The 24,641-nt window shown below is 44.4% G+C and overlaps 1 protein-coding gene across 2 annotated transcripts in view; it reads right to left on the bottom strand.

Moving 5' to 3' along the window:
* ADGRA2 (adhesion G protein-coupled receptor A2) overlaps positions 1 to 24,641 on the bottom strand; it is a 62,879-nt gene that overhangs the window by 3,966 nt on the left and 34,272 nt on the right. The window contains exons 3-16 of one of the 2 annotated variants that reach the window (XM_007476341.3): positions 18,645 to 18,716; positions 17,548 to 17,619; positions 16,670 to 16,741; positions 15,550 to 15,713; positions 13,174 to 13,438; positions 12,690 to 12,854; positions 9,024 to 9,222; positions 7,920 to 8,069; positions 7,581 to 7,742; positions 6,782 to 7,006; positions 6,319 to 6,535; positions 2,428 to 2,636; positions 658 to 785; positions 232 to 355 (exon numbers count right to left, since the gene is read on the bottom strand). In XM_007476341.3, coding sequence (XP_007476403.2) covers positions 232 to 355; positions 658 to 785; positions 2,428 to 2,636; positions 6,319 to 6,535; positions 6,782 to 7,006; positions 7,581 to 7,742; positions 7,920 to 8,069; positions 9,024 to 9,222; positions 12,690 to 12,854; positions 13,174 to 13,438; positions 15,550 to 15,713; positions 16,670 to 16,741; positions 17,548 to 17,619; positions 18,645 to 18,716 — 2,224 coding nt within the window. The remainder of the gene's footprint in view (positions 1 to 231; positions 356 to 657; positions 786 to 2,427; positions 2,637 to 6,318; positions 6,536 to 6,781; positions 7,007 to 7,580; positions 7,743 to 7,919; positions 8,070 to 9,023; positions 9,223 to 12,689; positions 12,855 to 13,173; positions 13,439 to 15,549; positions 15,714 to 16,669; positions 16,742 to 17,547; positions 17,620 to 18,644; positions 18,717 to 24,641) is intronic. The other variant, XM_001381811.5, reaches the window with a different exon arrangement.

The raw sequence follows: 24,641 nt of genomic DNA, 5'->3' as shown, positions 1-24,641 counted from the left end.
TATTCCTATGCTCCCCACGGCAGTTACCTATGGTACCATTACTCCCCACCTGTCCTTGCCCTAACCATCCACCTGTGTTTTATCCCTCCCTCCCCCAAAGTTGGCAGAGCATCCAGTGTTGAGCCCATTCGCATAAGCCTCCCGTCTTAGGGCATTATTCCTCTGTGAGGCCACCTCTCCCCCAAACCTTCCTCCCGCCCCCAGCACTCCCTTCCCCAGGCATTGCCTTACCGCCTGACAGACAATTAGGTAGTTGGTGAGGGTGATGCCGCCTGCAAAGACAGCCGAAGTCATAGCCATGTGGAAGCACAGATTCAGCAGCATATGCCAGCCCTTTCTCGAGACATGGATGGAACTGCCACAGATACAGGTCATGCCGCTGGCACCAGGGCCCAGCTGCTAGCACCCCTTCACCCACACATTCTGGGCCTAGGGGAGCCCTCCGTACTTGGGGACATCAGGTCAGGAGGTGGCAGGAAAGGAATGGGCAACCTCCATCTTTAACCCTCAAAATGATACCCTCACCACTGAACCATGGAGTGGAAAGGCCCTCAAGAAGTCGCCTCCCACAGCCCCTTTCTCCATTCCCCAGAACCAGACTCCCCCAGCACTTGGGGGAATGCCTTCTCCCATCTCCCCCCTTCCAAGGACTCCCACCTGTGATTGAGGATGTAGGTGATGATGGTAGAGAAGAGACAGAGCAGCAGAAGGGCAGTACAGGGGTAGACTACAGGGTGCAAAACTGCTCCTGGGCCTCCTGCTTCCCGACGGAAAGTGCTCAGCTCCTAGGGAAGAGAGAGGAAAAAGCAGGTGAGGGAGGAGCCAGGGCTCTGAGGGGAAGGGGCAGCCTACCTACAGTGTTGGTCAGTCAGTGCATATTTATTAAGTGCCTACCAAGGGCCAGGCACTGTACTAAGTGCTAGAGATCTAAGGAGAGGCAAAAAGACCATCCCTGTCGGGTGTGAGTGTGTGTGTGTGTGTGTGTGTGTGTGTGTGTGTGTGTGTGTGTGTGTGTGTGAGTGTGTCCCCAGCTCCCCAGGTCTATTTTTATCTTCTCAAGCCCTCCAACCAACCCATTTGCTTTCTGACATTCAGCCTTCCTTGGGAGAGGACATCCAGGCCAGTTTAAGTTCATCTTCGGTAAGCCAGCCTTTCAGGCTGAGCTCATCTAGAAGCCAGCTTAATGATTTTCTCTCAGCCCTTCCCTTCGCCTGGAATTCTCCCATGTCCAGGGTCCACAGCCTATTTAGTATCTGGCAAAGTGAGGCTGGGAGGAGGGGCTGACAAGTCACAATGTCCTCAGATCAGGCGTTCTGGGTTGTGTTTTTCACTGGGTTGCCCCACATCTGGACACACAGAGAATCACGTCCACTCAGATCTATCTCTGTATCAAGCTTCTTTCTCTCCTAAGCGCCAGTCATGCTCCATCAATTCCCTGCTGGATGTCTCCTCTGGGACGTTTCCCAGACATCTTGAGTTTGATGCAGCTAAAACAGAATTCATTTGTCTTCCCTCCTAACTCTTCCTGTCCTTCAGATTTCTCTAGTTCTGTAAGGACAGCACTGTCTTTCCAGTCACTCCAGTTTGAAACTTCAGGGTCGCGTTTTTGACACGTCACACTTCCTCAGCCCCTCTTTTGATCAAGTGTCTCTGCATATGTCCTCTCCACTCAAGCGATCTAGTTCAAGCCTTCACTATTTCTTAACAGAACTACTACCATGATAACTTCTTAATTGGCCTCACAACAATTCTGGGAGGTTGGTGCTTATTGATCCCCATTTTATAGTTGAGGAAACTGAGGCAGATCGAATCATATAACTAAGTAAATATCTGAGACTAAATTTGAACTTGGGTCTTCCTGACTAGCCCTGATACCTGTTGCCACTTTGCCACAGAGTAGCCCAATCTCCTCATTTTACAGATGAAGAAACTGAGGTTCTCAGAGGGGAAGTGAATTACCCAAGATTCCAAGGTAGAAAGTGGCAAAATCATGATTTAAACCCAAGTCCGCTGACAACTAAGTTTGGAGATCTTTCCACTGCTCCATCTTGCTTTCTTCCCAGATATCATTTATGCATATCACATCTCTTAGATCTGAGTCTTGTTCAGGGATAGAAGAAGGAGAGTGGAACAATTTGGGTCTTTTTGGAATAAATGAAAGCAAGGATTTGAAAAAAACAACAAAACAAACCTGCCCGCATTGTTTACTGGCTCATCTTCTCTGCGTATAGAGTTGTGGAGCTAGGAAAAGATAGCCCATGAAAGATGGAGCTCCATGGGGGAAGACTGGAGAGATGAGCTCTACCCTACTCACATCTACCCAATTCTTTCCCTCCTGCCTTTGTTTCCCTATGGGATCCAGTTTCTTTCCCAGCCCTCCTTCCTTTCTCCCTCTCCTTCCCAGGAGTCTCTCCCATACACACATACCATGAGCACTGCAATGTTGCCAAGGTGCTGGCAGTACAAGGAGCTAACATTGGATTGGCTGGAGTGGAGCTGGCAGCCCTCGGAACTCCAGCCTCCTGGTCCTCCGGGCCCTTCCATGCTCCATGAGGCTGCCACAGGGTCCACCCCTTCAGTCCAATGCCTTAGGGAGACAGCCACTGGCTCTGTGAGGTTCCCAACACCACAGCCATCTAAGAAGGGAGAGATGGAGAGGGGAAATAAAGATCAACTGGGAAGAGACCACCACCTTCTTCACAGAGCTACCTACTCTGTGCAGGGCTCTGGGCTAAGAAGTGGGAAAATGGCATGAAGTATAAGATACAACTCTTGCCTTTGAGAGACTTGTGGTCTAATTAGGGAGGTAAGTCACTTAACCAGCATAAGGTATTGGTTCAAACCAAGACCACACTTCTAAAATGTAGTCTCTTTGAAAATAAAATATATAGATATGTAAACATATATTGAAAAATTATTAAAGGGCTATTAGGTGGCTCAATGGATAGAGAGTCAAGCCTGGAGACAGGAGGTCCTGGGTTCAAACTTGACCTCAGACACTTCCTAGCTATGTGACCCTGGGCAAGTCACTTAACCCCAATTGCCTAGCCCTTACTGCTCTTCTGCCTTGGAACTGATACTCAGTATTGATTCTGTCAGAAGGTCAGAGTTTAAAAAAAATAATTATTACACATAGGTGCCCTTTTTTGGTATGGGTAGCTCTTTGCATAAATATAGGCTTTAACCCTTCTATGCCTTAATCGAGGATGGTCTTCCTGAGCTGCTGTGAAAAACTCCACCACCCTGTGTGATGAGCTTCTTGACCAAGCTGGTCCTCAGGCCACAGGCATGCATTGAGCCCCTGGACCTATCCTTGAAGCCCTTCCAGTTTTGCCAATTTGTGGACCTGATACAACTTATAGGCTGGCAGGGCTTTCAAGACCTCAGACTCCCATCTGTGACTTGAAAAGGCATTAAAGGCCTTTAACATACAATATTACTGTATAAAATTTTATATTTGGATTTGTGTACATGTATATAATATACCTACATACATGTTTGCTAAGATTTTTTAAAACATTCCTTAATTTAAAATAAGATTTTATTTATTTTTATTAATAATATTCTTTTTAATCTCTATTACATTCTTGCTATTCTCTTAAGAGTGCATCCCCTTGTATTCACTTGTATTCGTACCACATATATTTATGGCATGCCCATAAAAAGTTGAATAACAATACAAGGTTGAATAACAATACTGGACAAGAATCCAGTGAGAGATTCTGATAATTATTGCAATAGGAAATTAGAAAATGGAGAAATAAATCACTGAGGGCTGAGGTGATTAGGAAAAACTTCATAAAGATGCTGTGGGAAATGTTGGAAATTTTAAAAAACCAAACATATCAAGAAAAAATAAAATGAAAAGTTATTTCTAGAAAGGAATAGAGAAGTTGAGAATGAGAGCAGGTTTAGACAGAAAGAATAATGAGTTATGTTTGGGGCTTATTGATTGGAGAGTCTACAGGACATTCAGGTCAAGATCTCTATTAAAAAGCTGGTGATAAGAGAATGGAGATCAAGAGAGGTGAGGGTGGGATCTGTGGACCCAGGAAAAATCTGCATAGAGGCAATAACTGATTCCATGGGAGCTGAAGTCAAGGGGAAGAATGCAAAGAGAATAGGAAAGGGCCCAGGACATAGTCTTGGGGGAGACCAGTGATTAGTGAGTGTGCCAGCAAAGAAGCAAGAGGTGGGAGGTGTACTAGGAGAGCAGTGTCATGAAAACCTACACAGGAAAGAATATCCAGGAGATGGGACTTCAGAGAGGTCAGGAAGATTGAGGAAAGAGAACTGACTATTAGATTTGTTATCTGGTAACTTTGAATGATGGGACCAGAAGCACACTATGGAGGGTTTAGAAATGAGTGGGATGGGGCAGCTAGGTAGCTCAGTGGATTGAGAGCCAAGCCTGGAGATGGGAGAACCTGGGTTCAAATTTGGCTTCTGACTCTTCCTAGCTATATAATCTGGGGCAAGTCACTTAACCTTAATTGGTAGCCCTTACCACTCCTCTACCTTAAGAAGAGGGAGAGAAAGAGAAAAAGAGAGAGAGAGAGAGAGAGAGAGAGAGAGAGAGAGAGAGAGAGAGAGAGAGAGAGAGAGAGAGAGAGAGAGAGAGAGAGAGAAAGGAAGGAAGGAGAAGAAGTAAAGATATCTAATGTAGACAGCTTTCTCAACAAGTTTAGCCTCTAAGGGGAGAAGAAATATTGATGGTAGCTAGTGAGGAAACCTTTCCCAAACACTCCACCCTACAGAGATCCCACAGAATTAGAAAGTCAGAGTTGAAATGAAGTTCAGAAGTCATTTATTCTAACTTGCACTTGAGCAGAAACAGATGGTACAATACTCCCAACAAGTCTTGGCTTGAAGATATCCAGTTCCGGATGCATACCTTCTAAGGCAGACCATTCCATTTTTTCGACAGCTCTCATTAATGAATTTTTGCTAATAATGAAGCAAAACCTGCATCTTTGAAATGTCTACCCCCATTGTTCCTGGTTCTGTCCTCTTGGGTTAAGCAAAACTTCTTCTATATGCTTTTTAGATTGCTCTTTAGATCCTTGAAAATAATTAGCATGTCCCTCCTCCTCTTTCCTCTTTCCTCACCTCAGTCTTTTCTCTGGGGTAAGCATCCTGGGTTCCTTCTAACCAACCTTTCACAGTGTAGTTTTGAAGCTCTTCACTACCCTGATCACTGTTCTCTGGATGCTTTCTGGCTTTATCAATGCCCTACCTAAAATGTAGCACCTAGGACTGAACAGAATATTCCAGATGTAACCAATCTGCCTTGGGTGAGATGCCTTCTCTTTCTGGATGTTGCTACTGTTAATGCATTTTCTTCTTTGGTCGCCATATTGTATTGGTGTACCCTTTTTACATTAACTATGGTTTTGCTGCCTTTCCTCTACCTTAAGTTCATATAGTTCTATTTTTGAACCAAAGGGTTGGTTTTTATATTTATACCTACTAAATTCTGCCTTATTAGATTTGGACTACTTAGAGGTAATGAATGAATGAAACCTGTTGAGCTCCCTTTGGATCCTGATTCTGTTAATCAGCTGTATTTGTTATTCTTTCTCTTTGTGTCATCCACTGATTTGGTGAGTGTGTCATCTATGCCTTTGTCTAAGTCATTGATTTTTAAAATATTGAAGAAAACAGGGACAAAGTTTTCTACAGCTTTTCTATTCCTGTTCTCTGGATTAGTTGTATATGTGCCATGATATTTTTTTGATTACTTATCCTTCACTATTATTTAATTCTTGCTTTACATCCAATGTAGGTCTTGTTTTCCCAGTTAGAGAGTGGGTGTTCCACATTTCCAACATAACTATGTATGTGAGTGGTGGGGATGAGAATGTAGAAGGTATGTGTGGATATTTTCACATGCAACCCAGAATCCCACAGCCCCTCTGGAGCTTGACATCTAATCTTGTCCAGAAGCTGCTTGCCTTTACTAAGGAAATTTGTCATCCTCTCCCCACTTTTGGGAACCTTGCTTCTATTTCAAGCACCACAGCACTCATGGATACTAGAAGAGAGGGAGGACAAGTCTGGGGGAGCACAGGGTGAAGAGGGATCACCAAAGATCTCAGCCACAATAACCCATTTCTCCTCCTCCAGATCACACATTCTCACCCCTGAACTCTTGCTCATGCACTTCTCATCCCACCTGGAATAGCTAGTATGCATTACTCACTCCTCTTCCCTTCTTAATTCAGCCTTCAAAGCCCAGCTACCTCACTTCTTCCATGAGTGATTCCACAGTGATCTCCCCATCTTTGAGGATCTTGGGAAAAGAATTTGGTCCCTTACTGGTTCCAGCAAAGATGACAGGAGTGGCCACCCCACGCCTCTTGCTGGGCCCCGTGGTTCCAGGGCGGGAGGTGTTGCCATGACTACGGAAAAGGCGGCCATTGCGGAAGACGAGCAGTTGCAGGGTGCAATCTGGAGGAATTGGGGGCGCCAGTGCAGCCGGAGGGGATGAGAACAGGCTGGGGGGCAGCTGAATGGAAGCCAGGGCCACGCTGTTCTGGGGAGTAGGATATAGAGGTTCTCAGAGACATCAATATCTTCACCAGCACCCACAATCCCTCTGGTCTGACTACTCCCTCCCCTCCACAAAAACAAAGCGTCAGGCCCTATTTTGGTTCTCCATCATCCACAATGCACCTGCCCCCCTCCTCTTTTTCTGGGCCTTATTTCTTCCTAGGATTCCTTGTCTCAGCAACAGCCCCCCACTCCAACCTCTCCCTCTGCCCCTAGCCAGGACCCCTACCTTGATGTGGAAAGTGGACAGGGAGATATTGGGCCGCCCAGTGGTACAGCGAAATCTCAGCTGTTGGTCAGCAAGGGTCTCATGCTCAGGCTGGGGATCTATTCCAGGGGGCCCTGGACGCTGCCCTGACACAGCTGGCTCCCGCTTCTGGTAGGCCGTGCAACTGAGGCCCACGTAGCTGTGGGGTTTGATGAGGTGTGCCTCCAGGACCACATTCCTTGAATTCTAGGGATGAAGATCTGATCACCCCATAAGCTGAGACACCCCTCCTCCCTTTATATACCAACAAGGCAGGTTACAATGAATTGTACTTGAACTGCTCGTCCCCCTACTCCAGCAGCCTTTGCTTAAATTCTTTTCCCCAAATGGAATGACCCATCTGAAAAGATTTCCCAGAAGTGCTCGCGACTCTCCCTTACCACTCCCATTGGGAGTAGGGGTCTCCCCGTCTCCCCTTCTAATTCCATTTCCTTCCAGGCATGGAGACCACTTCTCCCCATCAGCTCCCTCCCCCTTCTTAAAGAAGCCTTCCTGGAGGGCTTCGGTCCCTACTGATGTGTCTCTCCTCTGAATCCCCTCATGGCTGTTCATCTCAAATGACTCTACTGTGAATGTGAAACTGAGAAGGCTGCAATCCACACGCCTCCATTCCTCCCCAACCCCAGAGCAGGTCCTCGGGGAGCCTGGAATGGCCCTCCTCGTTCATGGAAAAGGGGCACTCAATAACCAGTCTCTAAGCCCTGACTAAATGCGTGAGGAGCCCATTGACTTCCAAGATTCTCTGGTGTCCCTTTGTTACCACAGAGATGTGCTGGGCATGAGAGCTGAGGGCAGCCCCTCCAATACGCTCCAGGGCTTCGATGATGCCGCTGCAGGCCTTGTCCTCTCGCTGGGCCAGCCAGAGTAGGTGTTCGTCGACAAGCATCAGGTTACTGGCCATGTCTACCATCACCTCCACCAGCTATTTGAGGGAGAAGGCCCAGGCATTGGAGGATGACGCTGCTCACCGTGGGGAAATGGTTTGGTGCTAAAGATGCTCTAGGAAGGGGTTAGGGAAGCGGGGAGACGGGGAAGTCAGCCAGTCTAGGCAGCTGACAGATTTGGGGCTTTTAGGGGGAATCTGTAGAAGTAGTCTCACCTCCTTAATTTGGTCAACATAGCCCAGAAATTTCTGGATCATCTGTGCCACATAGACCACGTCCATCATGTCTGTGAAGCCAGCAGCCTCAGCCGTGTAGACTCGCAGCTGATGTGCCAGGGTCAGTGCGTTGGAAGCATTTATGGGCATCTGAAAGAGGCATTAGGGTCGAGGAAGGCAGGCCGGGCCCCTCAACCCTACTCCTTTCTCCACCTGGTGAAGACCTGAGGCTCTCACCCTGTGTGGTCAGCCCAGGGATCACTAGCGCCACTGGAGAGAAAAAGGAATGGGACCAGTTCTGTCTCTAAAATGCCCATTCTCTACTCCCACACTGGAAAAGCAGGGAAGAGGCAAGCCTTGGAGACTTGGTGGAGATGACAATAGGCACCCCCCCTCCCCGTTTGTCCTGTTTCCTTCCCGGCTGTTAGCTCCGTAAATCAATTTTAAATTAAATTAAATTTACATTAAACATTTTTTCATCAACATTGGGGGTTTAATGTTTTAATCTTTCTCAAAAATTGTATTTGGGTGCTTAACTGCTATTTATTTAGGCAATGAATTAGATTAGGAAGGATATTGCACAATTGTTCACAGTATAATTTGCATTCTTTGATGTATAAACTCTAAAAAAAAAAGAACTTAGAAAACCACGAAAGATTCACCTATACAGGGACCAGCAACAGCTATTTACTCGCCATAAAGTACAAGTTTCTGAGAAAAGACCTGACCGGAATCATTCTGGGGCAAGAAATCAGGCTCTTTACATTAATGCCATCTATTAAAACTGTAGAGTGAAAAGGCATCTTAAGATAGAGCAAAGGGGAAAAATCTCACAATTTTGGTTAAAAATAAAACACAAACCCAAAGAACAGAATGTTCTTCCAACGTAAGTAAGTGCTATCGCTTACAAATTAAATCAATATCTCTTCATTCCTCCTGGCTCCACTCCTGACTGGAATTTCTCTAGTAGGCATCACTCTGGAAGGGGTCTCTACCTTTGGACTTTGCACACTAGAAGTGCACTCTGCCCCTGCCCCAGGTATTTGGGAAAAATGCTGGTTCTTGATCACCCTAGCCCCTTCCTTCCCCATTTCCTAGCCTTACCAGGACAAAGGTATAGAGCACACGGGTGATATCATTGGTGTAGAGGCAGTGGGAATAGTCTCCTGGCTCCCATCGCCCAGTGCGGTCACAGCGTCGAGAGGCTCTGGTGCCTGGAGTGCCCCCACTGAGAGGCACTGACGTGAAAGGGTACTGAAGGCAGGACTGATAGGCTGTGATGCCCCCCAGAGTTCGAGGCCACCTGGGAGCAAGGGAGGGGTGAAGATTCAGTCAGCCAGGGATCAGAAAGCCGCATGTCCAACCCACCGGGCTCTATTCAACTTCCCCCTGTCGCTTACTTAGCTAGGGGCTACTCTGCTCCCTTGGGAAAAAAGATGGGGAGCAGGCCCAAAATGGAGGAGGAAAAAGACCCTCCCCACCCCTTTTCCCCCCATTTCCCTTCACAGGGCTCTTTGTAACTCTTCTCCCAGTTCCATGGAGATGACTGGAAAGATGGCTGGATTTCTTGACCTGAGTTTAAATCCTGCTCCTGCTCCTTAAAACCTGTGTGATCTCAGGAAAGATTTCATCTCTTTGGGCCTTTTTCCTCATCAATAAAATGAAGGAGATCGGACTAGACTGTCATCAATGATTTAATCAATATGATCTCCCGGACTGAAAGTGGAGTGAGGGAAAATTTCGTTTGAATCCCACCCCTGTCCACACACAATCCCTCAGAGCTCCAAGGAACACTCTAAGACTATCCCAGTGGCAGTGCAGCCAATGATTTGCTTTACTAACAATGAATTGCCTTCCTAAGGAGTTCCCTACGTTAATGCAATCACAGGTCTAGACCAAAAAGAAAACCAGTGACTTAAAGACAAAAAAAAATGGGCATCCTGAAACAGAGGTGGGAATGATAGCTAACTCAATGGAGAATGGCCAGGATTGGAAAAGATCAAAAGACAGGCTAGAACCCTGGACAGGATCCGTTAGGAGGAAATTTAGGTAAAGACTCCAGAGAGTCTATGATCTTCTCAGTGGGGATATTCCCCACAAATCCCATTGTGTGGGACTCTAGTCCAAGTACTTGCATAAATTGCCATTAGAGAGTCTGTTCAATGTATCAGAAATAGTCCTTGAGTTCCCTTGACATCCCAAGGACAAGTAGATGGTGCAAGTGGATAGAGTTCAGAACCTGGAGTCAAGAAGACCTGAGTTCAAATGCAACCTTAGATACTTACCTGGGAAAATTGCTTAACTCTGCTTGCCTCAGTTTCCTTCACTGTAAAATAAGGATAAAAGTAGCACCTACCTAACTCCCAGAATTGTTGCGAGGATCAAATGAGATAATATTTGTAAAGCAATTAGCACAGTGCCTGGCACATAGTAGGCACTTAATAGATGCCTGCTCCCTTCCTTCAAGGACTTCAGTGATCCATTCAGTCCATTTCCTTAATCTTATCATATGAACTAGCCCATCCTATTTTCCCCCCTCATACATTTCTTTGATGACATCCCCCCTTCCCAATTCCTTGTTTATGAAGTGCTATAGTCTGCTTGTACCCACCATATGCCTTTCCATTTCCCACTGGGTGAGACTCCATTTCAGATCACTGGAAACTTTAACATTCTGTGACTCAGAGCCGTATGACATCATGGGAAGAGTTTTGTTTTGTTTAGTTTTGGTCTTGTCCTGTGATTTCATTGGAAATGGAAGGAAACACCCCCTACTACTGCAGATCAACTGCTCTTCTACAATTTGTTATCTTAGAGAGTTGCCTGGGGTTTTAGAAACAAAATAATAATGGTTTATACAGTCTTTAAGAACTTGACATATTTTATCTGATTTTTTAAAATTAAAATTTTCAATGAACATAAATCTACCTCTTTCCTTCCCTCTCCCTTCCCCCAAACTTTCTGAAAGAAAGAAAAATAAAACCCTCATGATAAAATTAAAAATATTTAAATTTAATTTTATTAACTATTAATTAATGGATATTTTATGATTAATAGAATTAATCATTTTATTTAGATAAATATCATTCATTATTATAAAATGAATAAATACAATTTAAATAAAAATAAGACAAATAAAATCCTGTAACTCTTGCCAAAATGTATAGTTTAACAAAACTAATTCTTGCACTGGTCCTTTCCAAAAAAGATATGTCTCATTCTGTGTCCTCTCAGTCAGAAGGTGGGTAGCAATCTCATTTGATTTTCATAATACTTCTCTGAAGTAAGTGCTATCATGAGTCCCATTTTTTAGATAAGGAAATTGAAGCTAAAGGGTTAAATGACTTGCTTAGGATCACACAACCAGTATGTGAGAAAGGTGGGACTTGACCCAAGTCTTCCTGACTCCAAGATCAAGTCTTTAGTCACCATGCTACACTGTCTCTTTCTGCCATGGGGAAAATATTGGGGTTGAAAAGATGGCCCTTCATTTCAGGGAGAAACTTGGGGTCATTTAAATCCCTAAAGACAAATAAATCTCTTTTCTTTTTGTTCAATCCTGGGCCCAGCTCATTTTCCATTTGTAGGATCCGTCCAATAGAGAGATGAGACAGATAGGTACCTAGAGATAGCTAGAGAGACAACAGATATATTGATGGACAAGCTCTATGGGTTTCCTCTTAAAGTTCCTTGAAAGATTCAACCAGTAACCTGGTTCAACAATCTTCTGATGATTAAAACAAAAACAAAAACAAAAACAAAACCAACCGAGATGCCTGAACACCAGAAGTGTTTGACAAGACAAGCTTACTGCAGAGTACAATAGATGGTGAGCCCTTCCAGTTGCCTCTGTTTTTACATGATATTGTTCTGATCTCATCAATCCCTTCCTACCTCCCTATGGGATCCATAATCACTCAAAACTTTGGCTTGATCATTTACATATTTAAAAAAATGAATTTTGTTCAGCTTGTTATGGGGATGGTGCTTGATTTGAAAGGGCAGAACCAGGAATAGTGGGTAGAACTTGCTAAATGAAACTTTTCAAATTCGATGCAAAGAAAAATGTCCTTACAATTACAGCTAGTTATGCCTGGTGGAGAAAGGGGTCAGGATGGAGGTAGTTGTTGGATTGGAGATCTTCCTGCAAATTCTAGGTACTTGCTGAGTATCTCCTATTAGGGACTGTTTTTCAGGGGTGGGTTGGATTCTAGCCCCCTGAGCTCCTTCCTGACCCCAACATTGGGTGATTGAGTTCTCTAGGGAAGGGATTACTTTTCAGAACCCACAACAATCTGCTACCTTTTCCTACTGAATCATAGGATCTAGATTTCAAAAGAGACTTGGAATTCATCTACTCCCACTCCTTAATTTTATAGAGAAGGAAACTGAGGCCCAGAGATGGAAAGTCATTTACCCAGGATCATATAGCTAATAACTATAAAAGCCAGGATTCAAACCAAGGTTTTTTGAGTTAAAACTTAATATTTTATCCACTGTGCTGTGGATGCATGATGCCCAAAAGGTGCTAAGTAAATACTAATTATTGGAACTGAGAGAACAAGAAACCATTTTCCCAAAGAAATAGTGAAATATCAGGGGGAAGGAGGAAACACTGTGGGGATAGTTTGGAGCTATGACACCTCCCTCACATTTCCTCTCGGAGTCTGTGATGGGAAGTGAGAGAGAAGGGATCCATTGACTATATGGTAGGTATAGGTACATTTGGTGGTGGTGGTGGGGTAACCCGTTCCAGCCCAGCCCCCAAACCTGAAGTCTCCCCGGTTGTTGGCGACTCTCTCGGCAGGACAGTAGGAGGCAGAGGTCTCCAGCACTACGATCTCCACCCTCTTGCTGGCGTTGCCTTGGGCAGTAGACACGGAGCACTCCCACTCCCCCGATGCCCACACATGGATGTGGGACAGAATTAGCTCGCTGAGGGGGCACAGGAATCTGTTGTCATGCTTTCCAGTGAGGAGAAGTGGCTCTTCTTCAGTCAGGTAGGGGATCCTCTTTACAACTCTGGGACCCTCACTGGCATTACTTATGGGCGATCTTTTATATCCCCCATAATTGTCAGATGATCTCACTCCCTGAGAGTTATGGGCCCTCCCAGAACCTTCCCTATGCAGGGGCTTGAGACCTGACTGGTCTTCTAGGCATGGTCCTTTCCTTATCTCCCCCGGTTCCAGGAAATGATGGTGGGCACTTCCCCCTCCTTAACCCCATCCTGGGAAGGGGATGATGCTTGTACCTGGTGATGAAGGTGCAGTCATGGACCAGGCTCTCCTCTAGGATGACGCCTGTCTCCTCATCACCCTCCACCGGCACCCTGTTATGGTACCAGTGGATGCGGGTACTAGTGCCCAGGTAACTGGCGGTACACTGGAACGGAAGCCGGTCACCTTGGAACACCACCTGACGCAGCGAGGGGATCAGGTGGTGAGTGTGCAGCTCCAGGGCACCCGCTGTTGTGGGGGGAGCAGAATCACAGTGAGACCTGTGGGTAGGGGATGGGGCTGGGTGCAAAGGGGAGCATCAGACAAAAGGGGAGTCAGCAGAGACATGGACTTGACTCCTCTCTGTATCTTATAGCTTACTGAGCAGGGAAGAAGAGAGAAAAGGGGACCAGTTGTGGATGAAAGCAGACAGAGTTCCAGGTGGTCAGCAAGCAATTATTAATTCTGTCAAGCAGTATGCCAAGTGCTACAGATACCAAAAAAGGGTAAAAACACGGTCAGTGCTCTCAAGGAGCTTACATTCTAGTCTGAGAGATAATACTATGAGGAGGCGGATGAATACAACGAGCATTTACAGAGTGCTGAATGTTTTGCAAATATCTCATTTGATCTTGACAACAACCTGGGAGCTAAGTGCTATAATTATCCCTATTTTACAGTGGAAGAAACTGAGGCAGGCAGCGGTTAATGACTTGCCCTGGGTCACATAGTTAATATGTTTCTGAGTCTGGGTTTGAACTCAAGTCTTCCTGACTTAAATATATAAATAGCTTTCTGTCTCTGGGGTGAGGCTTGGGAAAAGTAGGAGAATAGAGACAGCCAGAGACATCTGGAGCAAACTATAGTACAGTGGAAAAAAAACATTTAGCTCCAGGCAGCTTGATGTCTCGGTGGATAGAGAGCCAGGCCTGGAGACAGGAGGTCCTGGGTTCAAATCTAACACCATAAACTTTCTAGTTATTGTGAAAGGAAATGTTTGGTTCTCTTTGAGTTTCCGCTTAGTGAATTCACACCGAGTGCTAGGTAAGAAGCCAGAAAGATACTTGGAGAGCTCCACTCTTTTTTTCTAACTCAAACAGTCAGAAACTTGTGAATTCTGTTAAGAGTTCACATCCTCCAGAAGGTACGAATTAGTTTCCACAAACACTGCCCCCTGGGCGTGCTAGACAATTTGGAAGCTGTGCTTGGCCCCTGTGAAGAGGGGAGGAGACAAGAAACCACTATAAAAGGCCCTGAATTTCTAAGGCTAGAGAGTATGGAATCCAAGAAGAGAGTCACTCCAAGAAGGAAGTCAGCTTTGGGAGTCATCTTCAGCTCAAGTCATTGTCTTGACCTGCCTCTTAAAGGGAACTCGGGATAGCTGGTTTTCCTTTCCTCTCTTCTGGAGATAGTTTGATTCTGGTTGAGGGTTAACAAGTCCTGGCTGAGCCAAGCACTGGAACAATATTTACTTAGATAGATTAATGCCTTTTCTACCCTTGTATTCCTCTGCTTTCACTCTTTCCACCTCTTTTGTAAAAAGATTTATTATTATTATTATATAAAAAATTTTCATATATTTAGCCAAAACATTAATTTTAACAATTATACTATACAATCCTGGGCATGTCACTTGACCCCAATTACCTAGCCCTTCTTAGTATCAATTAGTACCAATTCTGAGAAAGAAGGTAAAGGTTAAAAAAAAAAGCATTGGCTTTAGAATCAAAGGATCAAAGTTCAAATCCCACCTCTGACATTTATTGCCTATGTGACTCTGGGCAAGTAATCTCATCTCCTGGACCTCATTTTCTTTAACTTTAAAATGAGTGGGTTGGACTAGATGGTCACTGAAGTCCCTTCCAGCTCCAGATCTATCTTGCTATGAATATTTTGGGTATTAAATAAGGGGAGTGTTGAGTGTTTCAAGTAGGCTAGGGGAATTCTTCAGCCTAACTGGCCAAGAGAGATTATGATTTATGTTTATGTAAGTATTAAAGGCACAGATTGGATGGACAGAATGTGATCCCCAAATTCCAGAATCTTGAATTTAAGGGGCACTCTTTGAATTTCAAAAGAGGTCGTTTTGTGATGGAATATAAAAGAATGATGCTATACACAGTCAATTATCTATCAGCTAACAGGACTTATTTCCAAAAAGCTTCAAAAAAGATATTTATAAACTAATGAGTGACAGATCCCTAATGGGTTATTAATGGAGAGTAGGATATTTAGTGACTCTCCTTGCCCTTGAAATTGCCATTCTAGGCTGGCTGGCTCATGACTGTCAGAGAAGTGGGAAGAAATTACTATATTTTTAGAGGAGTCTTAGGAATTGAACTGGAGGAATCTTAGGAGTTTGGAGCAGGGTTGGAAGACAGTCAAGTTATGAAAGGCTGGGAGTTTCTTACCACAATGGAGCTGGGTATCCTGGAGGCCACGCAGTGCCTGGGCATGGAGTGAGCTGGGATAGGCACAGAGTGTCCTCTCAGACAGTTGCACAGAGTGGTTACGGGCCCAGGGCAGTACCCAGCGGAGGCGGCAGTCACAGGTCAGGAATTCTGTGCCAAAGTCCCTAGGTTTGGTATGGAATGAAGAAGCATATCAGGGCAGAAGAATAGGGAAAGTGGAGCTTGAAATTATGGTCAGCAAGGGCCAAAGAGTTAGAGACTCATGGGGATAGGAGAATGGTTAGCTTTTGCCCAGCAGTAATGAAAGAGGAGTGATGACTATCTGAAGAAGCCCTCCCTAAAAAGGTTTGGGACTAGAAAAGATTAAGAATAAAAGAGGATGGATCTGGGGGAAAGGCTTGTATGGTCGCCAGATTCAGCTCAAGAAAAAATTGCAAAGTCAGTGGAATTTATGAGAGGCATCATGGCATCTCAGAGTCAGGAAAACTCAGAATTCAAGTCCTTCCTCTGAGCTATACTGGCTTTATAATAGTAAGCAAGTTGCTCAACCTCTCTAAGATTATAAATTACAGAGAAGGTACATTGGGAGAGGGAGTTTCTTTATTGAAAATTCTCTACATCAATGAAATCATCAGTCCAGTCTCTATCCCTAGGTAGAGTTTATCTTTACGGCTCTTTCATTAGCCCTTTGGGGGTTTTGGAAACTTGCCTGCCAATATCCATTGCCAGGTGCATATCATCTTGACCATTTTAAAGAATCTTTGCTCTTAATTTATCAATTAATTCCTTATAGTGGGGGATAATAATGGCTTCAGACACTACGACTCAGTCTCAGGGGAATTCACAGTTTAATAAGGAATCCTTTGGGGCTTGAAAAAAAAGAATCTCTAATGATATCATGTTTTAAGTACCATAATAATATGGGATAGGGATGATTTGGGGAAGGTCCTGACCATCCCTTGTAGGTACCCATCTACAATGTCTACTCACTTGGCTGGTCCTGATGCCCACATTTGTGCTAGTCTGGTAAAGCCAATGTATCTTCACTTTGTGGACAAAGGAGGGGAGGAAGGATTTCCTAACTGGAAGGAAGTCAGGTGGCTTAGGAGGAGATACTCACACAACTTTCAAGGCTGGAAGCTCATCAAACACCCCAGCTGGCAGGTTGGAGAAGATGTTCCCAGACATGTTTCTATAGGGGGGAGAATGATAAGAATGGGTCATGAGATTTTGATAAGTCAAGGACTTGTTATTCTTTTTTATGTCATGGACCCCTTTGGCATTTTGATGAAAACTTGAACTTCTTGAAATGCTTTTACATGCATAAAATAAAATATAGAGGATTGCAAAGGAAACATCAAAATATGGTTATCTCGATATTTTAAAAAATCTTTTCTAGGACTCCAGATTCAAAACTTTTGCCCTAGGGACAGGAATTGAGAGAGACTAGAGATTCAACTTGTTGGAAGTCCTCTCTTGCTTTTTCTCAGTCCCTACTATTTCCTTCCTTCCTTCCTTCCTTCCTTCCTTCCTTCCTTCCTTCCTTCCTTCCTTCCTTCCTTCCTTCCTTCCTTCCTTCCTTCCTTCCTTCCTTCCTTCCTTCCTTCCTTCCTTCCTTCCTTCCTCCCTTTCTCTCTCTCTTTCTTTTTTATTAATAGAATTTATCCACAAGTTTCCCAGGACCTCTGCCCTCCCAGCATCACAAAAGACAACATCCTCAAGACAGATATATTTTTACAAATTATATCTTTTAGTTCACTCCCTGGAAGTCACATGCCAATTTATTCTTCCAGTATTAAATTTGTAGCTGTATATGATATTCTTTTATTTCTACTCATTTTGCTATTCATTACCCTGTGTAGCTCTTTCCAAGTTTCTTAAAATTAGCCAGCTCATCATTTTTTATGGTGCAATAGTATTTCTTGCATCGGGATTTACCATTGCAGACTTGACAATTTTCCTCTCAGTCATCACCCCATCTAGTCTTTTCATACTCACAATCGGAGGAGGTTGGAAAGGCCCTGGAAGGCTCCAGAAGAAAGGCAGCCAATTCGGTTGTTGGAGAGATCTCTAGAAAAAGAGATACAATCTTGAGAGGATTCATCAACTTGTAGGTGCATTGGGGTCAGGGTGAGGGAAAAGGGAGAATAATAATAATAATAATCTATATACATATGATGCTTTAAGGTCTTACAAAGTACTTTACATATGCTATCCTTTTTGAGTGTCACAAATACCCTGAGAGGTAGGTAATATTTGAATGATGAAACTGATGGTCAAGAAGAGGCATTATAGCCCTACCCCTCATAACTTGTCCATGGTCAGTAAATGTCAGAGGCAGAATTTGAACACAGACCCTCTTACTCGAAGTTCAGCATTCTGACCACTAAACCAGAAATAAAGGGTAGGCTGAGTTGTTGTTCTTCAAAGAGGACCAATGATATCATGGGGTGATGTCTTGAATTGCATATGAATTGGATTTAAGTGAGGCCGAGTCCCATAAAGTCATCAGCCTCATTCTCTTTTCCAGTCATCAGAATCCAGGGGCAAGACAAAAGTCAGGACAACTGGATAGCCCCGGATAAATGAATGACCTTAGTGTCATCATTGTGTGACCAAGCTCTAAGTGTTCCACAATATCTGTTTAAGTGAGTTGCTTTCATGGCCTTTGGAATAAATTGTTCCCATCCACCCATTCCACAGGGGAAAGTCTTTACCTGCTTAGGGTAGACATTCCCTAACTCACAGATGGTTTGAGATCTGTTGATTACTCTCAACTTAGTTTAGCCATCTGCCCAGATGGTTTTACTGAGGTGTGGCTGCAGCTTATGCTACAGTTTCTTAGAGTTTCTTAGATGAGAGTTGGGTGACAGGTGGACACCAAAGATGGATGATTAGTCCTGAAAAGGGCTCAGCAAGCCCCCATGCCAGAGGTGCTAGTGCTCCATGACCAGGCTAAGTAGAAAAGGATTGAAGATTATGACTGGTGCCAGATCTGAATTTGAGACATCTTTTTATGTACTTTGTGATAGTCAGGGTATTGAATATCTGGGATGAGGAGGTCAGGGAAGGGGAGATAAGTCACTGGTACTTACAAGCGCTTCAACTCCCCCAGGCCGAGGAAGGCACCAGGATGCACTGTACTGATGAGATTGTTCTTCAGGTCTCTGGAAGAAGCAGGTGGAGAGAAGAGGCATTATAGCCCTATCCCTCATAAGAACTGACAAGCCTCCCCAAGGCAATATATTATCCCTTTTCCCCTAAAAATGTCAGGCCCCCTCATGAATTCTCTAGGCCTCTTTCTCCCAACTCTTCCCATCCCTTTGATCTCTGGACAATTAGGAGCCATAGAACATAACAATTTTGGGGAGGAGAAGCCAAAGAGGTAGATAGGGTCAGGGAAAGAAGTGGTTTGTCACATAGTGGGTTGTTAGTCAACAATGGAATTCTTCACTGATGGGAGGCATACATTTAGAGCCTCAGGCACTAAGATGTCTTAAAATTTATTATCTCCCTTTGACAGATGAGGAAAAAGAGGAACCAATAGGTACCTGGCTCTTGGTCACAAAGCTAATTAGTGGGGTCACAGAAGAGACTTTTGGGACCATTTAAAATCACTTCATTTTACAGATGAGAAAAAGAGGTAAGCTTAGTCAGTCAATAAACATTTATTAGGTACTAAGTGTTAGGGATATAGTCCAAGGTAAAAAGGCAGTTCATGCTCTCAAGGAATTCATAGTCTAAGAGGGGAGAAAACTTGCAAACTAGTAAGAATAAACAACTATATACAGGATAAATTATAAATAATCAACAAAGAGAAAGAACTAGAATTAAGAGACCAAGAAAAGCTTCTTATAGAAGGTGAGATCTTAGCTGGAACTTTAAGGAAACCAGGGAAGTCTATAGGCAAAGATGAGAATAGACAGCATTCCAGGTATGGGAGACAGGGAAGTAGAACCAAGATGTTGAAGCATTAGGAATCAATTTTTAAGCTCCCTTCTACCAACTCCCCCAAATAAAATTTAAAAATGTATCAGATAGAATCCTGAGGACAAAATCTAGAAAAAAATCATAGTGAGTCATTTGTCCAGCCTCACATAGCATAGGGAGTCAGGCCAGGAGGTCTTTGGACATGAAGGTCTGAGGTCAGGGCATCTTCCAGGGCAAGAGGAGATCCCAGACCCATATTCAAGTGTCACTAGGTATGGCTCCAGGCTGGGGTACTGGACAGGAACAGATCAAAATTGGCAGTTTTGTTCTCTACTCCCCACTTTCTGATTATGTATTTAAGTTAGAGTGAGGAGACCTTCTCAGGGGACTGGTGCTCTTAGGAAGGGAAGCCCTGGGCAGCAATGGGAGAAAGAAGGAAGTTCAAAATATAGTAGCAGTAGCAACAAAATCTGTGTGGCTCAGATCCCAACTTCACAGCAGAGTCTCACTTCCAATATACAGGAATCTCAGACCAAAAGCAAGACTACAGCCCTACCATTCAGACCAACAGAACTTTCCAACTAAGTAAAGAGGTGGAGTCCAGTAGTATTTTATTCTTGATAGATCTAAACCCTGATCAGAAACTTGCAGAGCTGGGGGATGGGGAGGGGAGGTTGGGGGATGGAGATGTGGCAGTCAGATTTTGCTCTGGATCAGACCACTCTGGGAACCCTGAAAGAGTGCAGGTACTCAGCCTATCCCTGAGAGCCTAGACTATCCCAAGAAAACTAGCTATGGGGAAAGCTGGTGAATATGTCCAGAGTTGGAAATGGAGTATCTTGTTTCAAGAACAGTAAGGAGGTCCATGTCATTGGATTAAAGAGTACATGAGGTGGAGGGTGGAGGTAGGGGAGGAAGTATAAGATGTAATAAAACTGAAAAGGTAGGTGATTGGTTTATGATGTTAGAGCTAGTTGTTTGTGGAAGAACCTGTATTCAAACCTAGGTCCTCTCATTTTAGACTGTGACTTTAGACTCTACATTAGATTGTGAGTTCCTTCAGAGCAGAGACCACCTTTCTTTGTATCTCCAGAGGTTAGCAGAGTGCCTGGCACACAATAGGTGCTTCACAAATCTTTATTGCCTGACTAATTCCAGTGTTGTTTCCATGATACTGTTTCAGATTCTCAATTAGAAGGATTCTGAGCTCTAACCTAAGCAGGAATATAGACAATTGTCAGAGTTGAAAGGGACCTTAGAGATTAGTCTAATCCCTTCATTTTTACAGATGAGAAGACACAGAGATTTGCATAGGGTCACAAAGATTGATCTTTCTAATTTGCTCCTGACCATAGCCAAGGATTTTTCATCATTCTTCTTCTTCCATAATCCCCAGCAGCCATAAATATAAAATATCAGGTGAGAGGAAAAGGAACAAATTATTTTGCAATCTCCACACAGGTTCTACTCAGTCCAAGGAATTTGCTCAGGAAAGTCACAGACCAAGGCAGAAAACTGGATCTGGCATCTGTTGAAGCACATCCTGTTTTCTGAGCTTATGTGAGGCTCTAGGGACAGAAGACTCCGTGACTCTTATAGTTCTTGGGCTCTAGAAGGGCTGAAGATGAGTTGTGGAAGGAAAAAGAATGGTACTTTGGGGTATCCAGATCCTAGCTCTCTGGTGACCATCCAGAACCTCAAACAATTTCACTATGAATAAATCTCTTCCTTTTTCCAGGAGGCAGTCACTAGCACTGAAGGAAGGGCCTAGTGCTGAAGGGACAGCTCCCACACCTGCAAGAACCTGCCTGGAGTCTACAGTGCTAAAAAACTCCTCCCCTTCCAGAGGAGACTGCGGTACAGTATGTTGCTGCTTTCCTGTCTGGAAGGATGGCCGTTGTGACTGTTCATTTTTTACTTCTCCACTTTCCCTTCCTATCCCTTCTCCTTCCTCTACCAGCATGTTGTGGAGGAAGGAAAGGGAGAAGGATGGGGGTAAGAAGTACCAGCTGCCCTGAGCTCACTCAGCTCCTCTTCTCTCTGCACTAGCACTGGTTGCTAGCGTTGCCACATGTGGGCACTATTCATATCCTCTTTGGAGACAAGTGTTCCCACTCCCTCTGTACCACTCATTGGGCTTATTTCTATTTTCTTCATCACTGTGCCCTTTGGCTTCCTATGCCCTCCCTTCTCCCATTCATTTGATAAACATTTATTGAGCACTTACTAGAGGCAGAGGGCACAGTGCTAGGCACTGAGAAGAATAAAGATAGCTCATAAATATTCATTTATAAAGTGCTTTCTGAAAACAGCCTTGCAAAACAGGTAATATAAGTATTATTTCTCCTATTGTGGAAATGAAAAAACTAAGACTCTTCTTAGAGAGGTTAAGTGACTTGCGCAGCATTGCAGCTCTTCATTTCATAAAATTTAAAGTCTAGGAGAATGTTCATGTCATCCACAAGTCTTTTCCCCCATCCTGGAATTTACTGTCTCCTCAATGCTACCTCATAGGATCCCTCTGTTTCTTCAATATATGACTCAAAACACCACATTCTACACGAAGCCTTTTTTGATCCCTGAAAATACGAGTGTCTTCCCACCCAAGATACCTTGTATTCAACTTATATATTTTTATACTTGTTCACTTTATATTTATTCTGTGTATATTTGTATATATAGGGCAGCTAGGTGTCAAAGTAAATAGAGCACTGGCCATGAAATCAGATGGATCTTAGGTCAAATATGATTTTGGATACATACTAGCTCTAGGGTCCTGGGCAGGTCACTTAACTCTGTTGGCCTCAGTTTCCTCATCTGGCAGAGGAGTTGGAGAAGGAAATGGCAAACCACTCCAGTATCTTTGCCAAGAAAACCCCAAATGGGGTGACTGAAGAGTCAGACAGGTCTGAAATGACTAAACCACAACAAATTTCTATGTGTAGTTGTCTTCTCAGAATGCAAGTGCCTTGTGAGTAGAGATTGTTTCATTCATTTCCCTTGTATCTCTAGTACTTGGCATAGTATCTGGCAAACAATAGGCACTTAATAAATGTTTGTCGATTGACATATTGTAGAAAGGATTTCTTGTTCAGATGCTGTTTGGACTAGATGACCTCTCCAGTTTGGAAATGTTGTAATCTTGTGAATATAATTTATATTCATGTAAATGCTTCACCCACAACAAAACTCTGAGGCAGGAAGTTCTATCCTCCTATCTTTACAAGTAAGGAAATTGAACCTCAAGAAATTAAGTGACCTGCCCAAGTTAAGTCCCCCAGCTGGCAAAATTTGAACTTGAATCTAGACCTCATGATCCTTTTAAAAAATCCTTCTTTCTTAGTAATGACTAAGACAGAAAAGGAAGGGCTAGGCAATGGGAGTTAAGTGACTTGCCCAGAGTCACTTAGCTAGGAAAATTCTGAAAACCATTCTGGTATCAATATCAGTCAGTAAACATTTATTAAGCTCCTATTTTGTGCCAGGCACTGTGCTAAGTACTGGGGATACAAAGAAAAAGAAAAACAGTCCCTGTTTTCAAGGAACAACTCAGGGACATGAGAGGAAAGTGCAAAGAAGTCCTAGAGCAGTACAGCTAGTGGGAAGTGGGGAGACAACTGTGTTGTGACCTCTCAGACAGGTTTTGGAGCTCATTGCTCTACCCTTCAGTTGGAGGGTCTGATCTGGAGGGGCAGAGGGTACTGATGAGATGTGAACATGAGATTGCACAAGACAATGAGACAGAGCAGCTAGATGGCTCAGTGAATAGAGAGCCAGGTCAAGAGATGAGGTTCTGGGTTCAGATATGACCCCAGATACCCCCTAGCTGTGGGACCCTGGGCAAGTCACTTAACCTCAGTTGCCTAGCTCTTACCACTCTTCAAATTTGGAACTTATACTTAATTATATTGATTCTAAGGAGGTAAAGGTTTAAAAAAAGAAAACAATGAGATAGAGAGAAGGATCCACTGGAGTGGTGAGAGAGGAAGCAGGGAGACCAATTAGAAGATTATTATTCCAATTCACCTAGAGAGGTGATGAGGGACTAAGGTTTTAACTATGTGAGGAGAGAGATTGAATCAGATGAGAGAAATGTTGTGGAGACAGAAATGACAGAGTTTGGCAGTTGTTGACTATATGGGGTCAGGGAGACTGAAGAGTTAAGGAAAATGCATGCCAATGTTATGGGATACTGAAAGGGTAGATAGAAACAGGGAAATCTGGAAAAAATCTGGAAGAAAGATAGTGAGTTCAGTTTTGGACATGGTGAGTTTGAGAGGGAGACAAAGATCATTTTGTGATAAAAGGGGCTGGTGGAACTTTCTGTGTTCAGGACCCACTCTTCTACTTCCAGCAGGTTCTGGGCACTGCCCTTTCAAAGTGCCCAGGGAATCCTCAGATCCAGGCAGGAGTTAATGAAGTCCACTCTCCCTTCTGGGGGAGGGGTGGGGAGGAAGCTGGGGTCAGTATGGGGGAGGCCCTGTTCCCATCAGAGGCCTGTTTTGCAGAGTTGCATGGCTACTGAACAGAAATAGCTGGAGAGAGCAATAAAATACCAGCCCAGCCCTTCCCATCGGCAGGGCACTCACAGAAAGGACCTCCACTCCGGTCCCCCACTTCTCTCCTCCTCTGGGACCCAGACCTTTCCCTCTAACCTCACTGCTAACCCCAAAACCCAAGCAGATTGGGTGGGGGGGCGGGAAGGAGCCAGCACCAGTCTCCACTGCCCCCAAAGGGGAGGAAGCTCTCAGGAGAAGGGGAAGACCTGGGGATGCCCGAATACACGTGCTGGACCAGATCTCAAACACAGATTCATCAGAGCACACACATCCTGGGCACATAACTCTCCAGTCCTGCACAGAGGCAGCTGGCCTATGTTCCTCCCCCCTCCACTCCAACATTCCCTGGGGCCCAGGCATTTGCCCCCTGGACCAGTGGTGCAGTCTCAGACTTTGGAAGGGCCTGGCCTCCCACCCTTCTGTAAGGGGTGGGGGGGGGGGGAAGGGGAACTGGCAGAGGGAAACACATTCCTCATTGTGTCACTTCCCTTCATGGGCTGCCAAGGGGCTGGGGCTGAGGCCGCAGCCCCTTCCCCCTCGCCCCCCACCCCTTCCCTCTCTGCTCGCCAGTGTTTATTCCCATTTCCTCCCCCAGCCCCCACC

The sequence above is a fragment of the Monodelphis domestica genome, chromosome 1 (assembly GCF_027887165.1).
Source record: "Monodelphis domestica isolate mMonDom1 chromosome 1, mMonDom1.pri, whole genome shotgun sequence".
Lineage (NCBI taxonomy): Eukaryota > Metazoa > Chordata > Mammalia > Didelphimorphia > Didelphidae > Monodelphis > Monodelphis domestica.
This window is presented reverse-complemented; position numbering and strand designations above follow the sequence as displayed.